This window comes from Dermacentor albipictus, chromosome 4 (assembly GCF_038994185.2).
Source record: "Dermacentor albipictus isolate Rhodes 1998 colony chromosome 4, USDA_Dalb.pri_finalv2, whole genome shotgun sequence".
In the NCBI taxonomy this organism is placed as follows: domain Eukaryota; kingdom Metazoa; phylum Arthropoda; class Arachnida; order Ixodida; family Ixodidae; genus Dermacentor; species Dermacentor albipictus.
This window is the reverse complement of record NC_091824.1, coordinates 140,237,640-140,256,393: the sequence shown is the minus strand read 5'-3', so window position 1 is coordinate 140,256,393 and position 18,754 is coordinate 140,237,640. Positions and strand designations below refer to the sequence as shown.

General features: G+C 45.2%; 1 protein-coding gene across 3 annotated transcripts in view; it reads left to right on the top strand.

The window, feature by feature from the left end:
- LOC139059354 (condensin-2 complex subunit G2-like) overlaps positions 1-18,754 on the top strand; it is a 107,985-nt gene that overhangs the window by 64,079 nt on the left and 25,152 nt on the right. The window contains exons 16-17 of one of the 3 annotated variants that reach the window (XM_070537649.1): positions 7,143-7,217; positions 11,203-11,295. The exons of 1 other annotated variant lie outside the window; for it this stretch is intronic. In XM_070537649.1, coding sequence (XP_070393750.1) covers positions 7,143-7,217; positions 11,203-11,295 — 168 coding nt within the window. The remainder of the gene's footprint in view (positions 1-7,142; positions 7,218-11,202; positions 11,296-18,754) is intronic. One more of the 3 variants, XM_070537650.1, reaches the window with a different exon arrangement.

Genomic DNA, 18,754 nt, shown 5'->3' with positions numbered 1-18,754 from the left:
TGCTGGAAGATAGCGTTTTCCAGGAGCATATGAAACGGTAAAAAAGATCCCTATCTATATTGGTCCATTTTCTGTGTTCTTCATGGCAAACATTATAAATTGTACGTAACAGGATCATATGAACGAGTTTCTTCTGTACGATGCATTTTCACTTTGCCTAAATTGGTAGTTGGTGAGTAGCACAGTAGACTTGAGTTAATTCGACTCCAGTTATTCGATTTTTGTTCAATTTGGTCCTGAGTAAATGTTTTGGTTAGCGTTCGTACATTTCTGTGGGTCCAACTTTTCGTTATTTCGAAATGAGTCTTTGCCAGATAAATTGAACTTGGCTGCTCCACTGCACACGCTGGATCCAAATAGTGACCACAGGGGTGACTCCAATAGCGACAGCGTCCATCTTGGCTGTGCTTCACGTACAGGGAATGCATCGAACACGTGTCATCTGCTGTCAAAAGTGCTTATTTTTGGCTTGCTTCAGGAAGATGTTAAAGTGAAAGTCATAGCCCACAGTGAATTATTACAGTATTTTTCTGCTTCAAATGTGGACTTCTTTCCATGAGAGTTCTTCCTGAACTTGCTTGGGTGGTGCAATCTTATATGAAACCAAAAACTGCGTTTGCAACAGCCTGCTGTTAGAGCCAGCCCAGCCAGCTACGTCGCCATTAATACTGGCCATGGACAGCTAAAGAACGAGTTTGCACGTAGTGTGTTTACAACATGCCGCTTTCTGTGTGAGTGATGTTTGTACCTCTCCTGCCTAGGCTTCCAGAAGGAAGCCGATAGTATTGTTAAATAAATAATTGCAAATGCCATTGAAACGATGTTATTTTAATGTTAAGCTAGCAGCAACATGTTGTGTTGCGTGTACTTGGCATTTTTGAATATTGCGTACTTCGGGGATGGACTAGCAAACTGGTTAGTCTAGACCACCACGGTCTAGGGGTGACCCACCGGTTTTATGGATTTTCATCATCATCAGCCTGGTTGCGCCCACTGCAGGGCAAAGGCCTCTCCCATGCTTCTCCAACAACCCCGGTCATGCACTAATTGTGGCCATGCCGTGCCTGCAAACTTCTTAATCTCATCCGCCCACCTAACTTTTTGCCGCCCCCTGCTACGCTTCCCTTCCCTTGGGATCCAGTCTGTAACCCTTAATGACCATCGGTTATCTTCCCTCCTCATTACATGTCCTGCCCATGCCCATTTCTTTTTCTTGATTTCAACTAAGATGTCATTAACTCGCGTTTGTTCCCTCACCCAATCTGCTCTTTTCTTATCCCTTAACGTTACACCTATCATTCTTCTTTCCATAGCTCGTTGTGTCGTCCTCAATTTGAGTAGAACCCTTTTCGTAAGCCTCCAGGTTTCTGCCCCGTAGGTGAGTACTGGTAAGACACAGCTATTATATACTTTTCTCTTGAGGGATAATGGCAACCTGCTGTTCATGATTTGAGAATGCCTGCCAAACGCACCCCAGCCCATTCTTATTCTTCTGATTATTTCCGTCTCATGATCCGGATCCGCCGTCACTACCTGCCCTAAGTAGATGTATTCCCTTACGACTTCCAGTGCCTCGCTGCCTATTGTAAATTGCTGTTCTCTCCCGAGACTGTTAAGCATTACTTTAGTTTTCTGCAGATTAATTTTTAGACCCACTCTTCTGCTTTGCCTCTCCAGGTCAGTGAGCATGCATTGCAATTGGTCCCCTGAGTTACTAAGCAAGGCAATATCATCAGCGAATCGCAAGTTACTAAGGTATTCTCCATTAACTTTTATCCCCAATTCTTCCCAATTCAGGTCTCTGAATACCTCCTGTAAACACGCTGTGAATAGCATTGGAGATATCGTATCTCCCTGCCTGACGCCTTTCTTTATTGGGATTTTGTCGCTTGCTTTATGGAGGGCTACGGTGGCTGTGGAACCGCTATAGATATCTTCCAGTATTATTACATATGGCTCATCTACACCCTGATTCCGTAATGCCTCCATGACTGCTGAGGTTTCGACTGAATCAAACGCTTTCTCGTAATCAATGAAAGCTATATATAAGGGTTGGTTATATTCTGCACATTTGTCTATCACTTGATTGATAGTGTGAATATGGTCTATTGTTGAGTAGCCTTTACGGAATCCTGCCTGGTCCTTTGGTTGACAGAAGTCTAAGGTGTTCCTGATTCTATTTGCAGTTACCTTAGTAAATAGTTTGTAGGCAACGGACAGTAAGCTGATCGGTCTATAATTTTGATAAGTGCAAAATATTTAACATGCTTTGGACCCATACGGAGGACAAGATTTAGTTCTTCTGGCAGCCATAAAGTGCTGTCAAAGAGTAATGATGATGGATACCAAGGAAATTTCTATTCTGTGAAGGTAAAGTTCGCTGGTTTTTTTTTCTTCCCCCATTCTTTGACGGAATTGGATGGATGCTTTTTTTTTTTTGCTAAATGTTAATTAAAGTGTGTAATCTGTGGTATCCTGTGTTGTCTTCCGGTTTCAGTTTTGGGTCGTTTACGTCAGGGCGCCACTCAGTGCCAAACGCTGTAAGTTGCCTGCTGCGTTTCCCCTCGCTGAAATAAATCATTCTTGGCCTGGTCCTCGACTTGAGCAGTCCAGCTCTTGATTGCGGCGCTGCATGCCCCGGCCGTTTAGGCCTCGTGCCATAGGTCCTCCATCCGGCCGCCCCATCAAAGCTACACACGTACGACACTCCACCCCAAGGCATTGCTCCTGAAAACACTCGGGACACTGACACACCTTCCAGTCCCTGTACGAGTAGCACTTCTGCTACTCCTCCTCTACAACCTGAACCAGTCCTCCGTAGGTCTACACGTCATAGACAACCTCCAGTACGGTTTAAGGATTATGTTTCCAAGTAGCTTTCTGCCTTGAGTTACTATCTACAGAGGTTTCTACCCTCTCATGCGAATTCGACTCATAACGCCAAAAGTCTTTCCTTACATGTTTGTTGGGTAAATAGTGCATAGTAGTATCTTTCAAATGGGGGGGATTTCTGGCAGCATAAAGGGTGCAATGTGCACACTGTACTTACTGCTATACTGCAAATTTATCAGTGGGTCCTTGTGCTAGGAACACTTTCCTCGATTTCTTAGCATCCCCGTAGAAGGGATACCATACATTTCTTGTATGTTACATTTCTTGCAGCATAAGCATGTAGTATACACATTTTCACTGCGGTAATAGCCGCTGTATGAATTTGTCTTTCATGCCAAAGAGTTTTTGAACATTACTTAGGTCTTTAGCATCCTTACGGAGGGACTATCCCAACTTCTTGGGAGTGTAAAGTGCTTTATACGCACAATCTCCAATCCATGACAGCCACAGAGCTGTCTCGAGTCAGGCTCGGGGCAAATGAGCCACCCATCAATGCTGTCCCAGGGGGCACACAGATGTTTGCACTGTCTACTTTTGTACTCTGTGAACTCTTTTTCATGTGTGATCTGTGTGTCCAAGTGTGCATCTCGTCGTCTTCCCAAGACGGGTACTGAAACTCTTCAGATCTGTAGTGCAATATTTTCAGTTTTCGTGTTCATTTTCAGTTTTCATGTTGTGTGTTTCTCTTAACATGGGGAAGCCAAAGATGTTATTTTCTATTGTATAAAGGTGTCATCACCAAACACTCGTGTTACAGTGCTAACATGTATTCTTCTGTAACTCATGACTTGCTTTTGTTGCGAGGAGAGCGAGTAGCGCATTTTCCTCTCAAGGAAGAGGTGATGTGGTATCCTGTGTTGGCTTCCGGTTTCGGTTTTGGGTCGTTTACCTCAGGGCACCACTTAGCGCCAAACACTGTAAGTTGCCTGCTGTGCTTCCCCTCGCTTAAATAAATAATTCTAGTCCCCGAGCAGTCCGGCTCTTTATTACGCCGCTTCGTGCCCCGGTTGTTTAGGCCTCGTGCCATAGGTCCTCCGTCCGGCCGCCCTGTCGAAGCTACAACACAATCAATTTCTACTTTCTTTCAGATCTCGAATGTCATTTTTACGTTATTTTTCTTCTTTGAATACATAAAAAGTAACTGCGTGTTCGATTTGGGTGCAAGTTGGAATTGGTCTGAATATTGCCAAATAAATCAGCGGTGTGTTTTTGTTTTTCCTACTTCTTTAATTCGTCTAATTTCGTCATCCATTCTGGGTCGAATTAACGGACATCGACCATTATGTACTGTTTAAAAGCAATCTTGGCAAAGCTGCAGGTCATTGTCTATTTTTGTTTAATGACTTAAATGGAGTCTTAATACAACATGGGCACCTGGTGGTCACCGAATATAAAGTGGATCCCAAAACAAGGCCTCCGAGATGTCATCAGTGCACACAATACTCAACGATCTCGTTATTTCGACACATTTCATATTGCTTATGAATATCAATAAAAGGTGTGTTGGGGAGCTTGATAAACATGAGCACAGAAAAATTTTGCCCGCCACTGCCACTGAAATTCAAACTTGTGACCCTGTGGCAATGTGCATTCCTAGTAGGTCACAATAACCAGCAAACATTCACGCTTGGCGATTTGTGCCAGGTGTTGCGTCCTGGACAAATTCCAAGATTGGTGGTCTGTTCACTCCATAGAGTTTCATATTGGTATAACTAGAAGGAAATCTGGCGCTCCGATCGTTCAACCATCATGGGAATGATGGGAAGTACAGGCTTCGGATTTGCATTCTGTTGACTGGCAAACTAGTCTACAAGTATTTTTTGGCAGTTTTGGTTTTGCTCGAAGCGTAATTGCTATAACCTGCAGTGTGACAGTGCAACGCAATGCTCTCTGCCTTTGTTTTTTTGCTCGAAGTGGCGATAGCGCGCTAGGCCAGTGGCTGGGATGATGTTTGTGTCGCGGTGTGGTGTCGAAGCCCTGACGAGAAAGTGACTGCATCATAAACGTTAAAAGAACAGGTTTTGACTGTTTGGACCTGGTTTGTTAAGTGTGTTAGGTTGGCGCTGTAGCGTTATGTGCTTTCTGAAACTTCAGAATAGGAAAAAGAAGGCACTACAGATGCAAGATATATACAGTTATACTTCTAGTGGCTTGACAACCAAATTTTATTGAGGGCTTTATTATGCATTGCTCTTTTATGTGCTCATTGAGATGCGTGTTTTAAGACTTTGAGAACACAGATTTACTTGTGGCAGGAAAGGTTGCTGCCTCCTTGATGTAGTCTTTCAAACCATTTCAAGTTGCAGTAAATGTAGGACACTGAGGCTCTAGCAGGACATTCTAGTACTAGTCTGATAAAATTGTAACTGCCTATTATTGTCACTAGTACTCTAATACTGATATTCAGAAGATCATTGCATTGCATTACTAGATGGCAGAAAATGTTACTTGTTCACTTCTGTTCAATTCATAAAAAGAACTCTTTGACCTTACCCTTGACAGCAATGTGGCAGATCATCAAAAGATTAAGTTTTCGTTTGACCCCGCGCCACTTGTGCTGTTATGTTTTCGTAGTTTTTGTATCGCACAGTGCTGCGATTTTTTTGCTGGCTTGCAAAGCTCATATAAAGGGCATACCGCATGCAGTATTTAAGCAGTAGCGATGCGTGACATGACAGATGTAGATGCTGTGTATGGCTTCCGTTAGGGAGCCATGTACAGCAGTACCTCGTTGATATGACCCCGTTTTATGATTTTCCACATGTGATCATTTGGTACCAACATTCAGTACATCGCCCACATGTGAATGTGTGGTACTTTTTACGGCTCTTAGATTCCGTGTAGACAAGAAAAGCCACGAGGCATGCGCAATAGTACACTAGGAACCTGCCACGGCAGCTTCCTCACAGTACTTGCTCACCCGTGTGATGTGAAAATGCCAGCACACACTCCGTTTCTCTTTCTGGTACTAGCAAATCTCGCGGGTTGTCTGTCATCACATTCACAGCTATCGCTGACAACCCTATTGCAATAACCATCTTCACCTATCGGTTTCACAGCACGTGTCGCACAGCGCCATTATTAGCCTATCGGTGTAGTATGCGATAACCTGAACACAACGTCGTTCCCTGCTGCAGGCTGTTTTGCTCTGGCGGTATCATATTCCAGGGTCGGTATCGTATTCCAGTGTCGCTCACCATCTCAGTTTTGTTTTGTTTTCCTCCAACTGTCTTGAAACACTGCACAATAATAAAAACTAACTCCAGCTCAACGTAATTTGACTTTTCGTGCCATAGTGATTCTTGCCGAGTAGGTAACTAAAGATTTCCTGCCAATACGCCCCACCTTCAGCTGCTGACCTAGGCCGAATCTAAGGAACATAAACGTAAGCTGGCCGAAGCCACAAGAAGAACGTGGGTCTCGGGCCGGTCGAGCGGCCCGAGATTTGCCTTTAGTGTCCCTTTAACCTATGCACACTTGAGGTGCTTTGCCGGTTGCACTGTGCACGTTTCCTCCATCTAGGCTCGCGCAGTTTCTGGCTTGTGCAACTTCAGTCACTTGTTACAACATACATTTATTGTCTTCGTAGCAATGTATCAGAGGAAATTCCCCTCTGCACCGCTAAATCTATGTGACCGTCGCATTCAAATGCAACTTAAGATGCAGGAATCTCGCAGAATGGTTAAATTGCGTATGAAGTGGGTACAGATTACATGGGAGTCAATGGGATTTAGGTCACGACCACGTAAACATTACTTAGCAGCCAAGTATACACAACAGTGACAAATGTGTGCATGGGATTCTACTGAAGTTTACGTTTGTGGTTCCAGTGTCAGACATGTTTTGAGTGCGAGCACAAGCAGTGTGTTGTGGTTGCTTGTCACCGAAACATGCCACTCCAATGACACTAAATAGGATCAGATGTGCAACACTTTGCTCATAATAAATACGTTTCATTTTGCAACATAAAACTATGAGACTCTGTTACATTGGATTACTCAATGCATACCTACATCCTTTTTTATTTTTTTAATATGGGGGAACAGGACTAGTTTTTGGCTGTGAAATTGAGGTGTGAGAAAAATCTCTCTAGCCTTTGTAGCATAGCCTTCTATGTATGAAACAGCACTGTTTTGCTTCTTTCCCCTTATGCTATCATACTTTTCTGGCACCATTCATTTCAACCACTGAATTCCTCTAAAGGAATGGTCAATAATCATTGTGTTCAACTTTTTGTTCAATTTCTGAAGGAGCTGAAGCCACATTGGAAGTTTCTCGTGTCTGTGATGAAGAAGACTGTGAACGACTTGTTCCAGACTACTGATGTAAGTTCTTGCTCTGCGACTTTGCAATTCTATTGACATTTCACTGGTAGATTCAATCGTACAGTGCTTGAAAACTTAGTTTAAATCCTATAACACAATGTGGCAGTGTCGTCTTTGTCCTTTGAAGCAGTTGAACTGTACTTTGGTATTGAAAAGAGGCCAGATCACTTGCTTCTCTGCTGAATTGGTTTCTTGCTTTTCTGTGTGCACAACTAATTCTGCCAGTGCATGTGTGGTCAATAAATTATTGCAATAGTGTGTGCAAGAAGTGCATGACAAACAAGTGAGAAGTGCATGCAGAAACAAACACAAGATGTAGAACAAAGATATCTGTAAATAGTGTACAGTTTATTAAACTATGTACAGGCCAAAGTTAAAGGGAAACTGAATCACTTTAGAATGGAAAAGCAGCTGCAAACATTTCAATTCATTCGACAAAAGAATGTTAGTGGAGAAGAGAATGGCATCTTTCCTTTCTTGCATTTTGCGCGGCAAGCATTGTCACATCTTGATGTACTGGTGCATCTTGGATTTCAGTACTTCTTATCCCCCCCCCCCCCCCTTATATTTAGACCACCTAGCTGTGTCACTGGTACGTACATCGGGGCGGGAATTTGCTCATTGTGTACTGGCATGAGGACCCAACCATTGACGACACACGCAGCTGTTGCAACACTAACCAGTAGGAAAGCATGCAAACTCTAATGTGCAGTGTCTCTCCAGAGTTGCGTTTTAGATATTCCATCCATTTGCTTGCATCATGGCAGGGCAGCTGCTACATGGTTCCGGCTTGTTGTCTGGAAGAAGCGCATACTGCTTCCCATTTGAAACATGGTAGTTGACATATGCGGCCCGCATTGTTGGCATTTTGCCGATGTCGAACTGCAGTGTGGTATCCTTCATGGTCATTCGTGGCACTGGAGTGCTTGTGCCCATTCCGAATCTACTACTTGAGATTGTGGTTGCCAGGACGTGGCCTTCTAGATTGGGCAATGTCTTTCACAATTCTTGGCTGTGATTGGGCACATGTGCCGAGTTGCTGGGGAAAAGAGTGGATTGTCATGCTTTCATTGATACCTACCGTAGGTTGACACGCGTTTATGACTCGCCTTTCGGCATTGCCTTCCTTACACATATTTTCTTAATGTTTCTGCTACTCTGCGACCTTTCATTTAACGGTCAGTGTTGGTGTTGTCCCTTTCATTGCGCACTATGCAACCATTGTGGAGACAGTGTTCCCAACTTGCAAATTGCATGATGTGGCACTGTCCTCACTTCTATTTGACTTCTTTCTGATGCTGATGAACTGCATGTTCCTTGTGGCTTCACTAAATGCAGGCTGCAATATTAAGTTTCTTTGACAGATGGTTGTGAAAACATCCTAATTGAACAAAATAGCTTTTCTTAAATCTGGGATTTGGGAAATTGAGGCTGGAATGTATAGGCGAGCACCATCAGTTTCCTGCAATGTTTGTGGCCCTGCAGCAATATGATGATGCTCTGGTCAGCCAGATTTTTTTCTCCCTTTCTTTCTCTCTCTATGTTTAAGAAGACACTTTGTGACAAATTCTGGATCTGTAACATAAAATTAAATAAAAAATGCAATCCAAAGTAGAAATAGGTCATCTGATATGCATGCTCTAAAATATATTGTGGCATGAGTAAAATTTCACTTGAATGTTTGTGGCCCCACATTGGGTCCAGTCAGCTGGCCTAAGTCTTTGGCAGCAGCATCCAGCTATGTCTCATGCCATCGCTCGCATGCTTCTTGTCCTCTTTCCTTATAGCACTAGCCTCGATGTTGCAGATCACGGCAGCAGTTCCCACACATTTAAAAAAAATTTTCTTAATAGAGCACAGGAATTTCATTAGACGATTCTGTAGCAATGATTGGTCAGGCACATAGACTCCATACATTGAGAGTTTTTGTTAAGTTGAATTCGTTACGCTGATTTCAGTGTCACAATCGGCAAGAGAGCGCGCACTCAAAGGCAATGTGTTGGCTCAAGAGCATATAAATGAAGAGACTTGCTCTGAAAACCACTATATGTTTTGTACGCATAACACGCACAGTAGAACCTTGTTGATACGTTCCCATTACGTATGTTTTCCCGGCACCAACGTTCGCAATTGAGAACACAGAAAATGACCCAATAGAGTTGCGCTAAATTTTTTACCTGTTCATATGTTCACGAAAAACACGATTTTTCAGCACCAAAGTTCAGTACGTCGCCAAACTGTGATCGTGTAAATACATTTTCTGACCACTAGATCCCATGTGAACAAGAAAATGCGTGAGGCACGTGCGATCGAGAATGGTATATGGCTGCCTGCCGTGGCAGCATCACCGCAATACTTGCCTGCCCGTGTCAAGTGAAAACACCGGTGCGCACTTGGTTTCTCATTTCGGACCCAGGAAATCTTCTCTAGGGTTGTCGCATGCGGCATTCACAGCTATCACCACCAATCCTATTGTAATAAATATCTTCGTCTATCTGTTTCACAGTGCGTGGTGCCGTCAGAAGCGTAGCACATGTTTTTAATAGGCGATAACCAAAACACGCTGCCGTTCCCTGCTGCAGACTGCAATCGTGTGCACTTTCCAGTTGCTAGATCTCATGTTAAGAAGAAAAGGCACGAGGCTCGTGCAATCGAGAACAGTATATAGCCACCCATTTCAGTTCACGACGACGGCATGCACATTTTCTTATTCCGGTACCAGCAAATCTCCGCCCGGGCCATTGCATGCCTCATTCACAGCTATTGCCGCCAAACTCATTGTGATAAGCATCTTCACCTATCTGTTTTACAGCGTGTGGCGTATAGTGCCATTGGTCACGTACTGCTCGTAGTGCAGGTCACGTAGTGCCATTGGTCACGTACTGTTTGGCAATAACCAAACATGCTGCCATCCCCTGCTGCAGGCCGCCCGATGTGGCCATCACGTTTCACTTCAGTGGCATCTGGAATTGCCCACCAGTTCGATGTCGTTTTGGTTTCTCGCCACCCTCTTATGCACCACGCAATAGGAAATTAACAAAACTCATCTTGGGCCACCAGAACACCACCAGTTCGACATGCGTCGGCGTCTCATGCCGCAACGATCCGTGCGACGCTTCTCATTACGTAGATGTCAACAATCGTTGAATCAGTCGAATTTTTTAGTTATTTCAGATCGTACGTTTTCTCGGCTAGTCATTCTTTTCTATCCGCCAAAGCCCTCCAGTGAGGGCAGGTGGAAAAACTCGGCAAGGTCAAACTCCACAGCGGTATTTGCATCATCATGCAGAGGCTTTTTATTGATGTTCTCGTAGTTAGATGGCGACCCCCTAGCTGGTCAGCAAGCAGAGCAGCGACTCCCACCAACTACAAAAGCGACAAGCAAAAACCACTGACAGCACAACACATAAAGAGCTTTCATGTTAAGCAGCTAAAGCAACTTCGATAAATTGTTTCGCAATGAAAATATTATACTTTCTGCAAGAAAGACAAATTGAGATGCTAACAGACACGCCATCCAAATGAGATAAGGTTGGTCGGAGTTTAGAGATTTCCAAAGATTCTTGTGCGCACGCATTTGCTACTACATAATATATATCTATAATATGAAATTTACGAATGTATCAAAGTATATTAAGATGTGTATGGAAAGTATCGTATCAGGTACAATAATTAGGTAGCAAATTGCAAAGTGTTTGCCCAGCCCTGACTGTTGCACTCTTCATTTGTAAAGAAAATGTTATTTTAGTTTTGGACATCAGTAGTATGAATTATGTAGATTGAATTCTTTTAAAGTTAATTATTATGGATGTGAAATACATATCACAACTCATCTGCTTGATTGAGTCGTGATGAGCAAAAAGTTGAATGCAATGAAATTTACTCAGGAAAATCGTGTACAGTGGTGCATACTTTAAGGCCGTGATGTTGGCACTAGGCAAACTTGTGAACTACATCTTGAACCTCTAACTATTCATTCTAACAGAAGGCATTATCACGGAAAACATCCATCACCAGTGAGCGACAATCGTCCTTGACACAGAGCAATGCCATGAATGTCACCAATACTGAGCATGGCGTGAGTATGGCTGACTGTAACTCCTCTTCACAAGAAGTGACGCACAAGAAGTTTCCTGCTTGGTTTGGCCGGCACATGTGATGCCATAACTGGCCATGCCCAACACAAATGTAGTCTGCACATTCAACTGCTTTGCATGTAACAGCACATTGGCAGTGTCTCCTTGGCTTGGCAAGCACTTTCGATGCAACAACATTGGCTTTTGGAATGTTTCTACTGATGCACGAAAAGCAATGGAAGCGCATAGGATGTAGGAAATAGAAAGAGATGAATACATGGTGGCATGCTCAGGCGCAATTCTCAAGTCTCAATTCTCAAGAAGCTTTGAGCTGCATAAGTCAATGATACATTAATAGTGTTACTCTTGGAGTGAGAAGAAACTTGAAAAGCCAGAAAAAACACAACAATGGAAAACGCTTGGTGACGCCATCTTCAATTTTTAGCACCAGCCCACCATTTCATGAATTTTGATGGCATTTGCTCGGGTCTGGTTATTGTTTTATTGGTGAAGATCGGTGACCTTGTGTTCTAAAAGAGCCGAAAACTGAATTTCGGAAGTTTCAACATTTTTAGAGCCAAAACGGCCAAAGTATGACGTAAATACCTTTTAACTGCAGGTGTCTCGTAGTATGGGACTTTAGGAACAGGCAAACTGGCCAGTTAACCCTTGTATGCTACTTGAAAGCAACAAGGCTGCCAGTCAAGACCATCAATATGCAACGAACACAGAGGAAAAATAAGGGGCTCAAATTTTTTTTTAGACACAACCACATAAAGCCGGTGTCATTTTTTTTCCCCCTGTGTGATAAAGGTTGCTTGTTGTGTTTGTGTTTACGTCTGTCATTCTTGCATTCTTTTGAATGTAGGAGCCAGGGTGCTTTCTATTCTAATCTGCACTTCTGACTAATGGTGTGAACATGGTATAGTAGTGCTGAATGGCTTAGCGAGCACATTGCAATATGCTTAGTGCTCTACTAGTTGTTCATTTGGTTTCCTTTGCTTGAGGGAAATGGTCATGTGGCATTAAAGGGATATGCATGTCTGTCTGCCTGCTTTGTCTTCTGGTCTGTATAAGGTTATGCTTCTATTTCTTTTCGCACTGTTGTTTGAAACACAATTTCATTCTGCACTCGTAACATTTTCCCTAATACTCTTTCTTGAGATTTCCCTTGAAATTAGTTGGGTATAGAAGCAGCCATTTTTAGCCAATCAAAATGCGAAACTTGGGTGATATTTTGGGCGTATCGGAAATTTGCTGCTTTAATTCAGTTCGATTTGTGCACTCCTTTTTTGCTACGACTCTGTGGTTTCACCCTGTTAAGCCAGACCCATGAATAACAGCTATGCACATGAATGCCTCCACTTCACTTGTACGATGGCCTCAGTGCCCCTAAGTGTGTCCATTTCACTCGGTTTTTCTCCTTCATTTGTAAAATCAACTACCTGTACAGCCTTTGCCAAAATAAATGAAGCCTTTTAACGGAATCGCAACACTTGGCTCCAGCACGTTCAGTTGGCATCCACTTGAAAGCTTTGGAGCAGGAGGGGAACTCTCACCCCTGCACACCTGAGTTTTCTAGTATTAGGAGTCCGAGAGCAACACGACAGCCAGGACTTCGAAACTTTCAATATTTTGTGGCTTCGTTTCTTTGGAAGAAGGTCGTACCATATTTACTTGCACAGCGCTCGCACTTTTTTTTTCTTTTTTTCGTATAAAATTGATCTGAAGTTGGGGGGCATGATAATTATGCAGGGAAATTTTTCTGGTGAAAAGTTCTAGGTTTTAAAGATAAATGTAAAATGAAGTGGCTGTAAGTTGCACTTTGCTGCCAGATGCCGGCCACTGTAAGCTCAAACAAAATATTGCCACGAGCATAACAGTTGGCTGTGTAGTGGGTTTGCCGCTTCTGCAAAAGCTGAGGCTTACGAAGACGCACCCTCAGTGAAAGTGTTGGATGGGACCTGTCTGCTTCCATTAGATTAAACTCAATAGCTTTTGTCATATACATGGTAACGTGACTGGTGGAGGTGCTGGGTAAGCTGTTCCATGCACTGTGACCAACAGGAAGCTCTCAACTTAGATTGCGACACCTTTGAAGCTGATCTTCGACGCAGCTTGCAACAACTAGGACTACCACCAGAAGTGGACTTGCTCTCGGTAAAGTGTACAACCATGACAACCAGTTCAACAAGTAGCCAGACTGGAGAGACCACCACTCCGCCTGCTCCATGTATTTTCAACACGCCGCGAACCCCAAGGTCATTTCACGGTGATGCGTTCGAGGATGTTGAGGACTGGCTAGACCACTACAATCGAGTTACCAGCGTCAATGAATGAGACTACTATCGGAAGCTCTGTTATGTCTACTTCACCCTTAAGGATTCGGCACGCATCTGGTGTGAAAACCATGAAGCTAGTTTGGCGACCTGGCAAGAATTTAGTAGCCAGCTGCACAATACCTAACTACGGCAGTTCAGACCAGAAGGAGCCAGCAGAACGTGCTCTCACTTCCAGAAATCAAAGACCAAATGAGTCACCATGTTCGTTAAGGATATGTTGTGGCTGTTCCGGCACGCTGATCCCGGAACGACAGAAGAAAAAGTATGCATGTTGATGCGGGGCATGAACGAGCGGTTGTTAGCAGGTCTAGTGCACAACGCACCAGGTACCATAGCCGAAGTCCTCCGTGGCGAGACGACGATGGAGCAAATGCTACGGCAGCGGTCGCCGCAGTACGAGTGCCCAGGGAACTTCACATCTCTTGTTGTCCATGGCCCCTCCTGATTTGACAACCCTATGGGAGCTTGTGTGCAGTATTGTACGCGAGGAGCTGCAACAAGTTCACGTAACGTCTCATCAATCCCACGTGACTGCTTTAAGTGATGTGGTTTGCGAAAAGGTCTGGCAGCTGGTATAACTGCTGGTCGCACTGCCAATCACAGCCCCTCTCCTTATGTACACCAGTCTTAAGCACTCCTATGCCTGCAGTCCGCTATCCGTCCCGTCCTCCCACGCAGCAGACGACACAGCAATCCTTGAGCCCTCAGTACTTTTCGAGCCCTCTGCCTTCCGCAGGCCCACGTCTAAACGTGTGGAAATCCAGTGTTTGGCGCACTCCAGACATTCTGCCAGTCTGCTACCAATGTGGTGAAGCAGGTCACCTGTACCGCGAGTGCACATACCGCCAGATGGGCCTTCCTGGGTTTCGCCCAGACACACGTCAACCTCGTAATGGTGAGCATCCCCAAGCTGTTGTCGAGTGCTTGGCGAGCCAGCACTCCTCGACTATTCCACGGCGCCACTCCCGCTCTCCATCTCCTCGACACTTTACGTCACCTGGCCAGCACTTGCCTTTCGCTCATAGTGTTGGGGGCTGATCCATTAGGTCTCATACCCCACGTCGGGGAAACGAGGAGCAGTGGCCTCCAGGGGTGGGGCCGCTGTTGACTATCTATAAAACATCCTCCTCCCCCAATACGCAAGCCGAGCGCCCACGATTCCCTTTCACCGCCGCATGCTGTCCTCTGCAAAAGTGTTTCTACAGACATCCCCATTCAAGTCGACAACTACCTGGTCACTGCCCTTGTGAACACTGGTGCCAATTGTTCTGTTATGAGTGCTGAACTAGCTGCTGAACTAAGAAAAGTCGCGACACCATGGGCATGGACCTAGCCTTCGGACAGCAGGTGGTCATCTCTTGAAGCCGATTGGGAGATGCACCACCAGGCTCCAAATCCGTCAGGCAACGTACATTGCTTCATTTATTGTGTTGCGCGAGTGCTCGTGGAAAGTAGACACCCTACTGAGACCCCGCTGTAGACCCTACAGAAAGTCAGTCCAGTACTGCAGATCTTGCATGGAGATAGGACACAGGCAAGACGTCTGCCCTAATCCAAACGACAAACTGTGTGATAACTGCGGAGAACGCAACGCTGATCCAAACAACCACCAATGCGAGCCGAAATGTAAGCTGTGTGGAATGCCCCATGAAACGGCGAGTAGAGACTGTCAAAAAAAGCTGTAATGGGCCCTGCCACTGTTGAGAGTCGGGGAGCGGTCAAGATCAAGACAGAGAAGCTTCTGGTACCAGGCCAGCGTAGTAACTACCAACGACAACAAGCAGATGATGACCATGTTGCCATCGCAACAGTTGCCGAATGAGACGGAACAAACAAAAATATCCAGATCCAAGTCGGGATCAAGATCGAGGGAAAGAGAACAGAGTGCCCCCTAGATAACGGCAACGGGCATGGAATACAACACCCAGTGCAAGGTACGCTGGGCCAACGTCGTCACAGGGCACAATCATACGTCGGTGGAAAATAATGGTGTTCAAACCACAAGATACTCAAGGTACGAAGACATGATAATGATTCTCCGAAGACAGAACGATGAATTGAAGCGAGAGCTAGAACAGCAAAAGAAGACACAAGAGAAGGAAGTCAGCACAGAAAAACGGCTCGAATACGTCATGTGAGAAATAGAACAACTACAGAGAGAACAGATCCAGCAATCGCAAACACCACTACCACCGCCTTCATCCCCACTGTCACCATCATCACCAACACTACCAGAGCCAGCAACACTGTCGAACCAAGCGGTGATAACCCACAATGACCTCAAGACACTTGAAGACCGCATCAACGCCAACGTGACCGTCATGATGGAAACCACAATGTCCATGGTAACACAGGTTATGCAAACCACGGTTACACAGATGATGCAGACTGGGTTCCAATCTCTCAAGAGCGAAATGGAGAACCAGATTCAGGCACTACAGACCAAAATGACACAATCGGGAGAAAGTTTCAGTCAATGCATCCACATGCTAGAAGAAAGAGATAATACCCCCAAGAAGCCTAAGTACCCTGCGAGAGAAGCCAAGATCGTGCAGACCCAAGTGAACAAGATGGTAAGGCTAACTAAAGAGAAAGATGACTACAAGCAACACCCACGGCTCAAAATTTGGCAATGTAGCTGTCATTCTACCCGAAGTAAGAGGAGAAACCTTGTACAAATCATCACGCAGTTTGACCCAGATATTGTAGCCTTACAAGAAACTGAAGCTGAAGACTTCAAGGTCAGTGGTTACCTCACTCACGTCACCGACGGTAAGACGAGGACAGCAATCCTGACCAAGAAAGCCATCAACGCTCATTGACACGACATCCAACACCGCATTGAACACAACCTCGTCGAAATCGTACCCAAGAAAAAACGGCAGCAAAGCCTCTTTTGTGTCAAACGCGTACAGCCCGCCAAAGAACCACCTAAAAGATCTGGACAAGCTAGTGCGAGAAGTGAAGAAGCTGAGCAAGGGTAACGGGCTGATAGTCGTTGGTAATTTTAATGCTCCCCACGTGGCCTGGGGTTATGCGGCCTCAAAAAAAAAATATGTGCACAACGTAGCCCAACAACACTTCCTCACATTACTCAACGACCCGCAGACACCCACGCACATCGGCAACAGTGTACCTAGGAACATCAGCCCTGACCTCATATTCGTACACGGACTCAGTGTGAGTGGAGCTGCATGGACGAGAATCTGGGTAGCGACCATTATATAATGCAAACGATCATCCCCGCACCACAAAGCGACGATGAAGATAGGAAAAGCCAAGATCACGGACTGGCAGGCTTTTCGCAAAGACGAGAGCACCATTAATAGGACGATGGACGACATAGAAATATGGATCAGAAGAGTCGTGGAAAGAGCTGAGAGGCATATGAGGACAATCCAACTGTCGCAAGACACCCCCGGGGTGTACCCCCACTTACTCCACCTGTGGAAGGCGCGGAGGGGACTCTCGAAACGCTGGCAGCGTAACAAGTGCAACCTAAAACTCAAAATTCGAATCTCCAAGCTGATCAAAGAAACGCAGGAGTACTCTGAACAACTTGAAAAAATGAACTGGCACGAAACATGTAACAAGCTTCGAGGGACCTTAAGCAGCAACCACACTTGGGTGGTACACAAGACTCTCCTATCAAAGAAGGAGAACAAGAACGCCGCAAAACAGAAAGTGCAGAGACTCATACACAACCACCCGGAGAAAGAGGGAGACATTATCAAAGAAGTGAAAGAAAAGTTCCTCGGTACGGAGCGGAACATAACTGTAGGTTCGCACTTTGACGAGTATCGAGGCAACCCAAATGTTGTCACGTAGCTGACAGTGAGCTGCCTGGCACGCAGGCAGACAGAAAGGGACACTGCGTCGGTGGTATACTTAAAGAGAGTTTAATGGGCGAACTTGTGCCCTAAATCAAACGAACAACGTGGTGACGGCGAAAGCAGCAAGCGCATCTAGGGCGTTCGTCGGGCTGAGCCACCGCAAGCGGTGGTCCCATATGTATACGTTTCGCGTCCATGATCGAAACGAGTCAAGCAACGCCACTTGCGTCGCAGCAACACTGGTCGCATTGCAGCGATGCGCATAGCTCGCGTCGCTACAAGCCAAAATAAACGCACGTGGCAATATAGAACTGGATCGGCTCTTCACAGAACCAGAAATCGAGAGGGCCTTGATCAAGCTCGCCCGCAACAAGGCGCCGGGGTACGACAGAATAAACAAGACATTCCAGAACCTTGACGGACCCTCTGTAGATGCACTCTTAAAATACATTGAGTGCTGGGAACACGATAAATTACCCCCAGAATGGAAACATGGCGAGGTAACCATGATACCTAAACTCAACAAGCCAATCAGCATGCAGAACCTTCGAACTATATCCCTCACCTTGTGTGCTGGAAAACTCTACGAGCGCATGGTGCACAACTTCATGATCGAACATCTCGAAGACAACGGACACATCCCAAACACCATGTTCGGATTTAGAGCTCACCTGTCCACGCAAGACGTGTTACTGCAGGTCGAGGAAAAAGTAATCGACAAATTGGACACGCACAGCAAAAGAGCCATCCTCGGACTTGATATGAGAGGGGCTTTCGACAACGTGTCACACGAAGCCATACTGCTGCACCTCAATGTATATAACTGCGGGGAATATATATACAATTACATCAAAGCTTTTCTGAGAGAATGGACAGCCACCCTAAGGATAGGCAACTTACGCTTTGAGAAATTGGACATACCGCGAAAGGGAATGGCACAAGGCTCCGTCATTTCTTTGATGCTATTCAATCTAGCGATGAGCTCGCTACCCAAACAACTGAAGCAAATAAAATGGATTGGTCATGCAGTATATGATGACGACCTCACCATCTGGATTACGGGAGGTGCGACAAGTAGAGAGCAAGACTCTCTGCAAGAAGCAGTTGACACAATGGAAAAGTACCTGGAAGCATGTGGACTGACGGGTGTACCAGAAGAGTTGGAGCTGTTGGTGTTAAGAAAGCGCACAAGAGGCCGACAACTGCAGCAGATACCATACCCGGAAGTAAAGATGGGAGGCACCATGATTCTGCAGGTTACGATGCTCCGCATTCTCGTAGTCCTG